At 42.8% G+C, this 15995-nt stretch overlaps 1 protein-coding gene across 1 annotated transcript in view; it reads right to left on the minus strand.

The window, feature by feature from the left end:
• Stx18 (syntaxin 18) overlaps positions 1-10727 on the minus strand; it is an 89956-nt gene extending 79229 nt beyond the window's left edge. The window contains 1 exon segment of the mRNA NM_001012151.1: positions 10546-10727. Coding sequence (NP_001012151.1) covers positions 10546-10713 — 168 coding nt within the window. The 5' untranslated portion in view covers positions 10714-10727.
• Between the last annotated feature and the right edge of the window lie 5268 nt (positions 10728-15995).

The raw sequence follows: 15995 nt of genomic DNA on the forward strand, positions 1-15995 counted from the left end.
TAATCTGAATGAAAATTTCTAAGCAATAGAGGGACTTGGGGAAAATATCTCAAGGCAATGACCAGTTGTCATCAAGAAGAATGTTAAAATACACTCTAGGAATGTCAGGACAGAAGCTGAACAAACCATGAGACTATCCTACTGCAAAGGCTCCCAAGGAACATCTACTCACAACCTCTCATTAAGCACAGTGAGTGCAGAGAGTAGGGACCATACAGCTAATTACTGCCTAGGGCCAAAAGGACTTCTAACTCAAAACACACACTTTTAATTCCTTTCTCAGTTCTCAGGAGTCACAATGTCTTGTTGCTTGTCTCTTCTACTTGAACTACAAAATCAGAGCTGACAAAAGTGCCCTTTAAAAGGCAGTGGTTTGTTTTAGTAGCCTCCTTATCACTGACTCTTAAGTAGAAGAAATATCTTGTAAAAGGAAGGAAAAACTAACTGGGTGAGCCCAGCTTGCGAGTCCAAGGATGAAAACATTTTGACAAACAGACAAACGTTAGACCACAACATATAGGGAGAAACACAAGCAAGAACCTCCAGACTTAGAGAAAACTTGAAAGCCAGGACAGAAAGAGCTCTCGGCATTTACCATGTCAACTGTGTTGCAAGCTTTCTGTGTGTAAGTTACCAGGTTCATTCAACAAGTCTACCTCTCATTCCTTGGGGTTTATGCACTCTCTAAGAGGAATTTTCAAGGAGTTTCTTTTTAAGAGAATTTTATTTATTTTGTGGTTTGGCAGGAAGGGTTGTTTGTTTGTTGTTCTGTTTTCTTTTGTGAGACAGAGTCTCACTACAAAGCCCTGGCTGGCCTGGAACTGGATACATAGACCAGGCTGGCCTTGACCTCAGAGATCCACTTGCCTAGAGAAGCCACCTAAAAATGACTAGTTTTTGAAAATGTGGGCTCTCCTGAGTATACGTTACAGAGTTCGCAATAAATCAACAACTTGGCACAGTCACCTTCTAAGTGATACAGGAGACAGGTTTTAGAGTCCCTATGCACACAAATTCCACAGAATTGAGTCTCTTACATTAAATGGCACAAAATATGCCATCTTACATACTTTAAATGTTTATAAAGCAAAACATCTCACTGCTTGGTAAACAGCTGTTAGGCTGGATAACTCAGAGTGACAAGAAGAAATATCAATGCATGTTCAGTACTTAAGCAGTTTTTAACTTTTCGACCCACAGTTGAATGAATGCACAGTTTCTGTAGGAGAACCCTACAACATGAAAGTCCAACTGTGTTCTGACTTAACAACTTAGCACAAGGCTAGCTGACTATCTGCTACACAGACACGGTTATATTTGTAATGTACAGACAAATCTGATTCTTGATCCTCCAAGGTGAAACCAGAGCCTATACAGAAAGAATTTTACTGAAATTGTCACAGAGAAAGGAATGATTTTAGGTCTAAGTTAGGAGGTGACATGATGAACTGTTGGTGCTCTGCAAGCTAAAATGAGGACAGAGGGACCTCTCCACTCACACTGCTCTTACCATGCTGAAGAGTATCATCAACTCACCGACCACAGACGCATGGGACACAACCATCACTACTACAACAATGAGGCAAATAGAGCTTCTAAGCCTTAGTCCAGGTCTGCACCCCAGTGAGGCTGAGTGGCCATAAGGACCAGCCCAGTTCTGGGTTTTATTTGTTCTGGATGTGTAAGATAGGTCTTAGCCTGTGCTGTTGGCTGGGTGTGTGGATTAAGTAGCTATCTAGTCTCCAAGACCTAAGCACAGCAAAGTTGGAGGATCTCCTTTGGGTCCATGCTGCAAGGTCCAATCAAGGTTTACCAGGAAGCACTGCCACCAGGAGACATGTATCACTTGTCGTCTTAATTAAGTGCAAAGAAAGTGTCTCTCAGATTTATTCTCTTCTGTGTGGAATTAAGACATGAGTGGCCAGCACCTTCTCTTAAATCTGAAGGATTACTAAGGAAAACTAGCGTTGCTTAATTTTCCACCCAGAAAGCTAGGGTATTCTCTCACTCTCCCCCACTTCCTCCTTCTCTCCTTGCCTTCTTTTCTCACTAACTGATTACTAAATGTGCTGGGATAGCCAACAGCATACTAAACAGTGAGTACCCCTATATTGCATTCCTGTTATTGAGAATAAAATATTTGACAACAGCAACTGAGAGAAGAAAAGCGTATTTCAATGCACAGACTGAGAGGCTGCTGACCACCAGTGAAGAAGGTCTGAAGGCAGGGCAGCTCCCGTCTAGGACAGTTGGGAGCATAAAGCTGCCTGTGCACATCTTGGTGGATAAGAAAGCAACACACTGACACTAGTACAGAACAGGGATAAACCCACAGGGTCTTCCCTCCAGTGGCCAACTTCTTCCAATGAAGCCTCACCTCCTAAAGGTTGTACAATATCTCCACATAGTACTGTGGAGCCTAGTTTTCTGTGGACCAAGTTTTCACAGATATGAGCCTATGAGGGGAAAGAAGCACTTCACATCCAAACAAAACCAAATTCCTAATCAACAAACTAGAAATGGAGGAGACCAAAAATGTGGTTAACAATGAAGTTTCTGAGGCAAAATGGACAAAACTAAACTCAAATTTTAACCCATAATGAAATATTCTGGCAGTACTCACCCCTAGCCTATAACAGTGTGTAATGTCACTGCAGCCTTGGTTCTAAACACATAGCACTGTGCATGCTGTCACATCCTGTGATGCTAGCCAGCACTGCCTGAAACACCTTTAGGCTTAGAGGGAAGGCTACTGCATGTTATGAACTGTAGTGATTCTACAAAACACGGCAGTTTCTTCTACAGGAGCCATGGTTTCAATACAGAAAACAAAGACTTCTAATATCACCACTGCTCAGCATGGAAATATTAGATTAGTGTATCTTTGGAGTGTATCTTGTTAGAATGTTTGTTTTCTCTCAGTCCTGTTTGAATTACCAAACTAAGTTTCATTTAAAAAAATCATTTAATGAATTTTGGCTTCAGGTTAAGACTCAATTTCCAACAGTTTCTGAAATTGCCCAAAGCATAGCCTTTTTTTGTACGATACATATATATAAAACAGCATTTTTCACACTGACAATTTAAAAATCAAAATATCAATTAACTGAGAAATGCTGAAAATGTTCAAGATCTTTCAATATCAAATATTTAGCCAAGAGTTGATTCTTTATGCAAAAATAAACATTCGCATTAGTAAGAAAACTTGCTTTCATTTCCAGAAAGTGATAGTTAACATATTCCAAATAATTGTTTTACAAAATGTATGACTATCAATGAACATTTACTTTGTGTGCCTAATTTATAATCTACATACAGGAAGCTGTGTAAAGATTTCTGGCTAGAAAGGGGTCACAAGGGCTACAGTGATAGCTCAGAGGTTAAGAGAACTTGCTGCACAGTTCTGAAATGACTTTTGGATTACAGCACCTCTGTAACAAGAGGGGCATCTAATGCATGCCTGTAACCCTGGCTCCAAGGAAAGCAGAGAGACAGGGTGATGCTGGGGCTTCCTGGCTTTCAGACTAGCTGAGAAAACACAAGCACCAAGTTTAGAGAGAAACTGCCTCAAGGGAACAGGTAATGATAAAAGAGATACATCACATCTGGCTTCTGTATGCATGCCCATGTGCACACACACACACACACACACACACGGACGGACACACATACACACACACACACACACACACACACACACACACATACACACACTTTTAAGAAAAGAGTTACAGGCTTTAAAAGCCCAGTGTGTGCCCTAGAACTGGCACACTCCTCAGAGTGGCCTGACAGCAAACACAGCCTTACACTTTACAGGCTTGTGAGACTACAGTGCTATTGCTGTGAAATGAGAGCATTCTAAGCCTGTTTGAAGAAAACTGAACTATCACTTCACTAACAAGGAACAGGCTGGATCTGGCCTACAGACCAAAGATTGCACCCTCATCTATGAAATCCAGAACATCCCCATGTCTAGGGCCACTCCATCATTCAGGCCTCACCCAATAAGTGGCCCTTCTTATCCCTGTCTTGCCTCTGCTTGGCTGGCCCTACTGTGCTTCACTGTCTTAGCTCACACAATACCTTCCTAAGTTCAGTATAAAGTTTCTCAACATTGATGCCCCAATTAAATTACTACTTTCTCTCTGGGGTTTCCACTAATTCTCCCCCAGGGAATTTAGGCATCCTTTATCTGTATTTTCCAAGTCCTTTGTGTCCACACAACGCCTAACACACATCAGATGTTCAATCAGGAAATGGAATAAACCAATTACTAAAAAACAAAACTTCAAAAGCTGTAGTCTTCCTAAATTCTGGGCAAAATTCACAAGATCCTGGGCAAAATTCACAAGAGCAATCCACAGAAAGAGCTCACAACTGACATCATGAGAGTCTCGGGCCCTGAGTTCTGCATACAGGAAACATCAGTTATTGTAAACCACAAAGACACAGCAATATGAAGGTAAAAGACCAGTTAGTGAGTCTCTGGACCCTCTTGTTGGTTCCTGAGGGTCCTAAAGGAGAAGGGGGAAAGACATAAAAGCAGCCTGAATAATGAATGTGTCTTTCCTGTGCTCCCTTCCCACCACAGCTTTACTCAAACCACTCCTCACTTTGTTTGGAAAACAGATTATGCCCTGTATAAATCAGTATGATTCAACACACTCCTGCTCTGCTCCCCACTATCTACAAGCCACAGCTTTTTTCTCTGCTCCTGCAGTCTGGCCCCATCTCCTGCCTCCTCTGTTTCTCTCTTTGCACCTGCTACCAGATGCTGCTTCTGAAATGTGTTCCCTCACTGAAATCCTGTTCAACTAGGATTACCATCAATTTCTGGGTAAAATCTATTTCAAGCCCCTCCAGATAATAATCCAGGTGGTTCCAGCTCACTTACTAGGCCCTAATATCAGGGCCCCTAAATGGGAAACCAAAGAGGATCTGAGAATTGGATGGGGCAGAGTTACACTTGTCAGTCACCCCCAAGTTGCACTGTGTCTGCTTCTCCTTAAGAGAAGGCCTGATCCTCATTAATAAAGCTAAAGCTACTATTTATAACATGCTGGGTTAAGTATAAATCAACATCTGAAACAGTCAAAAGTCCTATTAGGACTGCAACTTTTAGAATGAGAAGGAAGCCTGCACAGCCCAAAAGGGAAAGCAAAGAGATACAGCCAATTAGTGTTTACTAATTCAAGAGGTAGACACTGCAAACCTATGTGCCTACGATGTTCTAGATGCTATGGGTTCAGTACAGCCCACGACCTCTTTTCTAGGGAGCACATAGTCAAGTAGAGAAGCTAACTAAACTATACACGACCCATTAGTAATAACGAAATGGTACAAGGAAGAGAAATAGGTTGCCACATTATACAAAACAGTTGAGGAAGGAAGGCCTTACTTAGGAAACATCTGATCCACATGAGGTTAACAGAGATCAACCCATGTGGATTCTGGGAGAAGTGCTTCATATAAATGAAACGATGGATGCAAAGACCCAGAGATAGGAAGGGGCCTGGAATATGGGAGAACAGCAGCGATGACTAGATGGCAGCAGGGGCGGAGTGCAAGGGAGCATGTGAGATGCAAGGAGAGAGAGAGAGAGAGAGAGAGAGAGAGAGAGAGAGAGAGAGAGAGAGAGAGAGATGAGGCCATCTCCTGGCTCTGGGTCACTCTATGAAATTTACAGGGCTACAGAAATGGCCTGGCAGTTAAAGGCACTTGCTGTTCTTTCAGAGGACCTGAGTTTGGTTCCCAGCACCCACATCAGGCAGCTCACAACCACCTGTAACTCCAGTCCCGGGGATCTGACTTTTGGCCTCCTCAGATGAACTGATACATACATACATACACACACATACACACACACACACACACACACACACACACACACACACACACACACACACACACAGAGTGCAGTCTTAGTAAAACAAATACTTTTAAAAAGAGCTTTGGATTTTAGCCAATAACTGAAGCTAATGAATTCCTAAGGATAGATGGATGAACAATATATCAACAAATAAATTCAACCTTCACAAAGTCAAGATATAATAAAGAAAAAACGTCATTCTTTACCGACTCAGAAGCACTATAACCTGACTTAGAGTCAGGACATCTGTAATTATGTCCCATGACTATCCAGTCTAAGTTCTCAGTTTTGTCAAATGTGCTAACTGGACCTGAGAGGTTGCAGTGACTTCCTGGCAGACCCAGCAATAACCAAGGTTTCCTGGATCCCTGTTCTGAGCTATTCAGGAGCCATTTCAGCTCTGGGCATGCAACTCAGCTGCTCAACAGGCTCCAGGGAGCCGTGCGGTAGCTCCTTCGGCCTCTGAAAACTCTATAAATTAGTGAGGAAGAGTAACTGCCCCGATATGGCATCTTCAAGCCCAGCCCATTCCCAAAGTCATTCAAGACAACAAGCAGGTAAGGTGGAAGCATCTATCCTAATAGATGAGTAAAGATTGGATATTCAATGTGTTTGGTGGTTATCAAGCATGTCGGGTACCATGAGAAGTCATTTGTCTATCACCCTTTGCTCCAACTCCTGGACACAGCACTCCCCTCCTAAGGTCACACTGGCCACAGACTGGGGCAGACATATGGCCTAGCCAGTTAAAGAACCTTATTCCTAAGACCACCACAAAGGTTTTGAGGTCCAAGCAGGATCGGGCCCATTCTTGGGGTTTTATGAAAGGGAACAACAGAAAGACACATTAAGCCATTAATTATGTGAGCCAACACATGTATTTTGTTGTGGGTAGTTCAAAAGTAACTATTGTAACCAAAGAATTCAGACTCCCAGGCACTTGCACACAATTTCTTATTTCATCAGTAATGTGATGTTCTAAAGTAGCTATCATTCTTAGAAAATAAAGATAACAGAGGTTAAGTAACTTCCTGATTTTATGAAGCCAGAAAGAGATTCAAACCCAAGCCTGTCCAAGTCCAGGCACTATGAACTCAAGAAGAAAACTTTTAACATTGGGAAGTCCAACAGCTTTGTTCAAAATTATTGGGTGGCGGTGAGCAATGGCTCGGTGATTAGTGCTCTTATAGACATCCGAGTTCAGTTCCCAGCACCCATGTCAGTCAGCTTACCACCACCTATAACTCTAGTGCAGGGAATCTGATGTCCTCTTCCGGCCTCCTGAGGGACCCCCACATACATGGCACCCAGTCACACAGACATACAGACATATGCAATGCATATATAAATAAAAATGAATCTTTTTAAAAATTTAGGTGGATACTTAAGATATAAGAACAGAGGAATAAAAACACTTCTACCTCTGGCTCTAGCCCATGACCTCAGCTGCAAAGACGTGGGGCCAGTCACTGCACTTGTCTGAGTTTTAAGTCTTCCCATCTATTAAAAAGATTAGTCTGAACAAGATGAATTACAGGCCCTTTAAAAGTCTATGGTTCTGTTTAGATATACAATTGATTTTTAACTAATTGCCCAGTAGAATATCAAGCAGATTTCAACTTAATGTCAAGCCCAACAGTTGGTAATGGCTCTTAGGGGACAGAGTTGAGGGATTCTGAACTACATAACCTACTGGAAAATGAATGCTGGCTTCTGTGGTCAGAGGCAGCATGTGAGAACAGGTTCCACATGTTTGCCTTTACTGATATTTCACTTTAACTCAGAAGTGCCACCATTGTCTTTCCACTATCCGGGCTGCCTGACCCTTCTAAGGATCTTCATCCGTAAGGCCCTTAAAAGAAAACAGTCGAAGCGCAAGGCCCTGGGTTCGGTCCCCAGCTCCGAAAAAAAGAACAAAAAAAAAAAAAAAAAGAAAAAAAAAAAAAGAAAACAGTCAAAAGTGCATTTTCAGCACTTGGGGAACAGTCCAATTTACCACGGGGCTCTCTCCTCACAAGACTGTAGCTGAACTGTGCATCTTAAATCAACTGTTCCGAAATCCCCTATTCCTAAGGACTGAAAATCTGTGCAGCATTAATAAACCACCCAGGGAAGAGCCTCCACACACCAAAACTGTGACGTCCACACACTGTGGTAACAGTTTGGCCAGACTCAGAAGAGAGCTATGATGACACCTTATTTTCCTGTCCTCTTACTTCAACCTGAGTCATGCCTCTTTCAACATAATACATGGTATGATAAGACATTTTATATATGACATATATGATAGACCCAATGGATGTTTAAAGTCTGTTTTGGATAAAGATGAACCATTTTATAGGTAAATAAACCTTGCTTAATAGCATGAATCTGGCTAATAGCTAACATGGTTAAGACAACAATGTGGTCTCCTGGGTCTTCTTCAGGGTTTTACTGTCTACATAATATTGGACTGTCTAGAGCAGTGGTTCTTAGCCTGTGTGTTGTGACCCCTTTTGTGGGGTTGAATGATCCTGTCACAGGGGTCACATTTAAATATCCTGAATATTAGATATTTACATTATAATTCATAGTAGTAGCAAAATTATATCTATGCAGTCTCAATGAAAATAATCTTATGATCGTTGGGGGCATGGTCACTACAACATGAGGACCTGTATTAAAGGGTCACAGTATTTGGAAAATTGAGAACCACTGGTCTAGAAGGCAAAGTTCAAATTCTGAAGAGTGATCTACAAGGTCCTTCTAGATTTCCCTCTGGGTACCATACCACTCTTTTTTTCTGAGTGTCTCACATTCTTACGTTAATCAAACCCAACTTAAGTTAAGCTGGTACTATCTCATGCCTTTGTGCACGTTGGTTTCTTTTTTTAAAAAAAAAAAAAGTATTTTCTTAATTCATTGGGAATTCCGTATGTGTTCTGATATTTACCACCATTCCCCTCTAACTCCTCTCAAATCCACTCCCACCTCTTTACCTCCCCTAACTTCATGCCCCCCCCCAGACTTTTTTCTTTAAAAGCCCATCAAGCCTAATTGCACTGTCCCTGTATTCCTGGGTGTGAGGGCATCCAGGAGTATGGCCAGTATGCTGTTGTTAACTTAGTTGTGATGCCCTTCCTGACCTTATCTGTAATGAAACCAACTACTCTTATTTTAGAATGGATATTTGATATCATTGTCCCATGAAGCCTTTCTCCCAAGCGGAACTAACTACTGTTTCCCTTGTGCCCTACAGAATACCCGCAGGAATCAAGGCAGGGGGTTTGTTTATATTTGTATCTCTCTAGCACTGAAACTTTGTAACTCAAGAATAGAATCCTGTTACTCTAAAACAATGATGGTCACAAGTTCAGTTCTAAGTAGATGCTTATTGTTGGAGGGAGGGGCATCATTTATCTGGTCCATACCTTCCATACCTTGAGTATTAAACAGTCATTCATTAACTTGTGCATATATATATATATATATAAAACAATATTCAAGTGTCATCTGGTATGGGGCCCATGCCTTTAATCTCAGCACTTGGGAGACAGAAACAGTCACCTTTCTGTGAGTTCAAGGCTAGCCTGGTCTACATGGAAAGACCCTGTCTCAAAAAGAGAAGTATCAAGCAATGGATTATGTGCCAAGCAGAGGTGAGCTTACTGGAAAACTAATTATACTTAAAGTTTAGGTTCCCTTGACTTGTACCTTTCAATGCTTTGGACCACTCTGTGTGTGTGTGTGTGTGTGTGTGTGTGTGTGTGTGTGTGTGTGTGTGTGTCTTTAAAAGAACAGACTGTATATGCCTCCTGGTGCAACAAAAATAACATTTACCCTTAGTGTCAAAGATACAAAGGGATATAATGCAAACAATCTCCTTTTGCAAACAATCTCCTTTTGCAAACAATCTCCTTTTCCCTGTTTAGTGGAAACAATATCTATTCATTTGTTTATCCATCCATCCATCCATCCATCCATCCATCCAAGGAATATTTACTAAGCAATGTTTTCAGTCACACATATAGAAATAATGTCAACATGTTCCTACCCTTATGGAGAAGGTTCCTATGTTGGGGGACACAAAAGCCGGTTGTGTCCAGAGAACAGAAAGCAGTTTAGAGGACAGTTACAACACTAGGTGTTGCTTAAGTGTTGCAGTTCTGAAGGAAAAAGCTTTTACCCTACACTGGTGATATCCTAAACCAGTTTCTGGAGGTACTGAGTTCTACCTATTCCTGGAGGCAAGGACAAAGGAGAGTTCTGCTGAGCGTAGATTTTTATTAAACCCTATGCACAAGAGGAGGTCCAAACACACACATGAAAGGGCAAGCGGAGAGAGTGGTGAGTTTTAATACAGGAAGCGTAAGACTGTGGGAACTCTTCCAAGGCACTCAAATCAGCAGCCACGGCGAACTCACTGCCTCTAAAAGTTAGCCTGAGTTCAAGGACATCCAAGAGCCTCTTCAAAACTTGCTTCCTTCAGTGCCCAGATATGCGTCCCTCTTCGTGAGAATAAACCTGTCGCCACCCCGAGCCAGCTGTTGGCTTCGTGAGACCGACTCTTCTGTCTTGCTAGAGACTCCCTCACTTCACCAAGAGCTAACGAGGCAGGGCCCAGTTAGGGGTGCAGGGTCCGCGGTTGCAGATCCGCCCCTGACTCCCACCAGTCGTTCCCATAGCAACCAGCTTACCACTTCACGGGCCCGGCTGGAGAAGTCTCCCTTGGGCCGAGGGCTTCTGCGGAACAGCTCGTCTCGGCTGCCATCGGCTCCACCACCCACGGCCACTCCAAGAGCCTTATTCCGCGTCTTCACTGTCTTGACGCTAGCCCTGAAGAGCAGTGTGATGTCCACCGCCATAGCGACCCGCGCCGCGGCCCGAAGCCGGTCGGCACACGTCAGCAGCAAGCGACCCCAGCAAGAGCTCGGTCGCTGAGGGACGTTCCGATTTCGCTTCCGCCTGGGAACTGTGAGCAGAAAAGGAAGGTTCCGCTCTCAGCCCGTGTACTGCGTCGAGTAGAGAAAGGTTCCGGCCTCGGCCCAGCGCAGGGAATCTCCGTTCCAGACAGCTACCCGCAGTGCATCAGCACCTCTTTCTCCTCACTGCAAACTTCAGCGGGGTCAGACGCTTGGAAGTTTCACAGGGTTTCTAAAACTGGGCTTCAGGAACGGAAGCATCAGGAAACTAGAAAGATCGCTCACGTATGATTCTTTAGAAGACAGGCGTGAGGTTTGGTTGACAGGTGGGGAGTGTTAACACCTTTGACCTATGTCGTCTAGGGATCCACTTAAGAAGCAATGAACTATGACCGTCTGGGTGCTTGTACTAGGAAAGGGTAAGTGTATAGAGGTAGAGTCCAGAGGGCTCTCTTCTTAAACCTTCAGCCAGTTCGGTAAAGTGAAGCTAGCACCTTCCTAGAATGCACAGAAAATTAAACAGAATGCGCATTCTCATGTTGTTTAACTCTTACTACGCAGCCCGTAAATGCTGCAGTTGATGATAATATTATTGTCCTCAGTCTTTTTTACTTATGGTGTAGAAGAGGCTTAGAGCAGAGATCCCTGAGCGGGGGGATATGGAGAGCAGGAAGTTATGAGAGCCAGAGAAAAGTGAAGCATACTGAGCTTGATGATAACTGTGTTATGTTCCTCCTAAATAAGTAGTTTTGAAAAGCGCTCTCTTGAGTCATAGTTATTATAGAGAAAGGAGGAAATTGAAAAGAAGAGAGTTACTTAACTTGACTAAAGTCAGCTAATAAAATTTTTCTGGACGCTTTGTTCATGGTTTATTTTATTTTGTGTACACCTTTAATTAAAAATACAATTATGCCACTTTCTCTCCTTCCCTTTTCTCTCTCCAGCCTCCAATCCTCTCCCTCTGATTTCTTCCATGTCTCCCAACTCAGTCTCAAATTTATAGCCTCTTCTTCCTTAATTGTAATTGTTGCATATATATGTAAGTATCCATGGCTATGCAAGCACAATCTGCTGAAACTGTTTATGTGTGTATGATTTCAGGGATTATCATTTCGTATTGGACAACCAATTAGAGGGATAGGCTAACTCTTCCTCTCTCAGCAGCCATAGTTGCCTGGAGTTTTCTTGTCCAGGAGTGTGACCCCCATGGTTTAGTCTTATTTCAGTATCAACTTTTCTGGATTTTGTTTTCCTTATAAAAGGAAGCACACTATGATGTGTGCTAAAATTGGGTTTTTAGCTGTCATGGAGATGAAAAGCGAGTTTTGTAATAATTCCAGGCTCATATTGGCCTTTACATCTGTGTGTTCTGATCAGCTGTGTGGCTGGGTTTCCCAGAGACACTGATCTAACAATAGGCTAAATGCAGGGCAGCTGTTTTCCATTAAGCCAGACTTAAAAGAGAATTGCAAAGATGCGCGTGCCAGTTCTTCTTACCCAGTCTTTTATTGTTTTGAAAACTATTTTTCTATGAAGATGTTTATGTTAATGTGCAATAGATGTATCCTGATTACTTTAGGCAGATAAATATTTCTAAGTTTCCCATTTTATTTCCAATAAAGTAACTATCAATAGATAAAACCCATGCAAGCAACGATTGTTTAAGGCCCTGCACAAATTTGTAGGAATGTAAAAGTTTTCTGAAATTAAAATGTTTGAGAACCACAGTATTAAAGACATGTTTAAAAGAAATATATGTCAAGGAAATGTTTGTAACAGAAAAGAAGTAAAAGATTAGTTAACATCCAGAGTATAGCACTTAATCATTCCTGAAGAACACTGTCCATACAACTTGAGGAGGAAGAGGAGAGAGAGAGAGAAAGAGAGAAAGAGAGAGAGAGAGAGAGAGAGAGAGAGAGAGAACCTACACCAGTGATTATGCCTTGCATCTTGCATAAATGGTGCTTTGTTTTATGCAGACATTAATGAGTCTTTGACCATGCAAAGGTAAGCCTGGGGCAGAGTAAATGGAAAGAGAGTTAAATTGCCTTGCATAACAAAGTGGAGGAGTTGAATTAGGGGAACAAAGGGAAAGCCAGAACCTTGGTGGGGTCCAGGAAATTAGAAAGTAGATAAGTGGGAAGGAGTGTTATGTAGGAGGAATGCTGAGCTCCACAAAACATATTAATGATGGGTGGTGCCTTCTGTGAGCCATGTACTTGGAGCAATTTGGTGGGGTAGAAAGGTGGGCATGAGCCTCCAAGTTTTCCATATAGATTTGTAAATTCAGAGAAAGCTACGGTGTAGATGAGACCCAAGTGAACTCCATTCAGGCTGTACATCCCCAAATGAGGGCAAACAAAGGAATACATGAGACTTGACAAGTTCTAGAGAAAAGGCCGCCTGCCCTCACCTATGGCTTGTTTCACTCTCCTTTGAATTTCTCCCACCCTGTGATGACTTAAATGATGTATGTTCAAGAACTATGTCCATATCTAGATTTTTTTAGACCTTATATTCAGACCCTATATCTAATGACTGTTAGAACCTAAAACTTACTTTGCAAGCAGAACTTTAAAAATAGCCAAGTTAGGGGTTGGGGATTTAGCTCAGTGGTAGAGCGCTTGCCTAGCAAGCGCAAGGCCGGTTCGGTCCTCAGCTCCGGGGGAAAAAAAAAAAGGAAAAAATAGCCAAGTTACAGTTACATGTGTGAATGACAACATAGGACCTAAGGTCAGTAACGGTATCTATATAAAGATGCCAGCAAAAGTATGTGAAGACACAGGCAAATGTAGCCGCCTGCCTTGAAATGTTGACAGTCACTAGAAGCTGAAGAAGCAAGGGATTATTTTCCCTAAGAGCCTCAGAAGGATGTGTGGGTCTTCAAACAGTTTGATCTCCCTCCAGGACTGTGGGAGATAAATATCTGTTGTCTTAAATCACCAGATTTGTTCCTGTTACTGCAACCCCAGGAAACAAATGCATATCATAATTTCCTCCCTCCTCTGACCCCTGCTTCATTTTCTGGCCTCTTCTGGGCCTGCCTCACTTAGTTTGAGACACTCTTTCAGTCCTCTGTCCGTGTTTGAGCACACATCTCCTGTAGACAAGCTGTCTTAGGTCTGTGTCTTTCTTGACTTTAAATTCTGATCTCCCTACAATCCTCCATTTTCAGAGAATTTCAGGTGACCAGGACCCACATCCTCAAAGGGAGGATAGAGAAAGATTGAGCCTAATCTAGTGAGAAAGGATGCCAACAAGAGCACCTTTCATCTAGGATGCAGTGAATAGGCCATCCAATGGCCAACAACACAGGGCCCATGCATTGCTGGCAACATATGTCACAGCTCTCGCTCCCAGCTTGTCCTTTAAGGAATTTCTTAGACAGAGGAGGGTATGTTTACAAGTTCTTCAACTGCCTGCATTATCTGAGGTGCAGCTTGTCACTCTGGAAAGATGTTTCACTTCTGAAAAGTTCCATAAGCAATCAGAGAGAGAAGAAACGCTGGTCACATATTCACAAGCACTCCAGAGGTCAGTCAGTGACAAGCTTCCCCCGGAATTGGAGGTGAGCCAATATGAGAGCAACACTGCATAAGATTCTCATCGCAGGGACAAAATGGGTCCTGTGTTCTTGGCCATACTCCATTTGTTACCCTAGAACTATGTGAATAGGTTTTAAGATAGAGTTACAAACATCAAATATGGTGAAGCATTACCTGTAATCTGAATTTTGCCAGTCATATCACAGGCAATCGCCATGGGGATATTAACTTATCTGGAAAGTTACTCCAACTAAGCCTCGTCCTCTATTATTTTCACAAAGAAGACAAGGAATTTATGTGGTGACACAGGCCAACTGGTTCTTAGCAGTGTCCTCCTGTCACTAGCATTGGCCTTGGGGAAAAGGTACCTTTCCTTCCTAGGGGACTCCTGTAGTCTCCTACTATACAAGTAAGTTGTCAAGAGTGCAGGCCCAGTGAGGAAAAGATGACATGGTACACACACAACCTGACACAGCTTGGAATTCGTCCCTGAAGATGTTATCTGACAGAGTGGTCTCAGGAGTTTGGACTCACAAGTCTTCACTGTGGCTCTGAGAGACTGGTCCTTGGATTCCATAAAACGTTAATGCTAAGAGTCACAACATGAATGGGGTAGGGTGGGAGTGACTAGCTAGTGTCCAAGGGCTGCTGAGCACTCGAGGTCTGATGGAGTCCACCTCTAGGTACCATGCATGTGTGGACCCTGGTGATCAAAAGCTTCAGAAGAGCTCAAGAGAAGCACTTCTGTAGCTAGCATACCCGCCAAGCTAGTGGTGCTCAGACACAGAAGCTTAGTCAGCCAACTGCCTTAGGATTCCATACTTGCTTTTCATCTCTGTGGACAGCAGGAGCCTCATGGATTTTAATACCTAGCAAACTTTGCTGGGACATCTGAACAACCTCAGAAGTCCAGGAAACAATTGCCAGAGGGTGCCAGGAAACCCACACAAAACATCAGAGACAGAAGGACTTGGATCTGCATCCCAACTGAGTCATTAGCTGTTTGACTTCAGGCAAAAGATTTCCCTGAGCTCCCCCTGAAAAGCCAGGAACAAGCCTACCAGTGTGATTCCTCTGGGCATGGACCACCCCTAAACATTCTTCACCCTTCCTGGCAGCTGTCATCTGGTTGCTGGCCCAGACTTTAGACTTCTTCTAAAGACCCATAAAGGCTTAGCCTCCACTTTGGCATTGTTGGGAAGTGATGAAATCTTTAGGTAAAAGGCTCTAGTGTATAGGCCATTGGGGGTGTACCTTCAAAGGTAACCTCGGGTTTTTTTTTTCTTTGCTCTCTTTTGAGGTGAGCAGTTTTTCTGTGACAAGGCTCAAAAACAATAGACTAGTTTATTGCGTACTAGAACTCCCAAAACTTCCAAATAAACCTTTTCTTTTCTTTCCAAGATGATTTTATCAGATGTTTGTTATAGTGGCAGAAAACTAAGATACTTGTTGTTGACTTTAATTCCATGTGTAACTTCAATGTTATCCAACACAGAGTTGGAAAGTAGGGCTCAGGACATCTTTGGAAGTGGCCTTACTCTGCTGCAACAGAAATCTTTACTCAGAGATCAGCTGGCAGATTATCATTTTAAAAATATTTCCCTTCCCATCTCCTGCTAGGAGGTTATGAGGGAGAATTGGGGAGAGGCAAAGGCACTAGTCTCCCTAGAGCACAGGCTC

The sequence above is a fragment of the Rattus norvegicus genome, chromosome 14 (assembly GCF_021556685.1).
Source record: "Rattus norvegicus strain SHRSP/BbbUtx chromosome 14, alternate assembly SHRSP_T2T, whole genome shotgun sequence".
In the NCBI taxonomy this organism is placed as follows: Eukaryota; Metazoa; Chordata; class Mammalia; order Rodentia; family Muridae; genus Rattus; species Rattus norvegicus.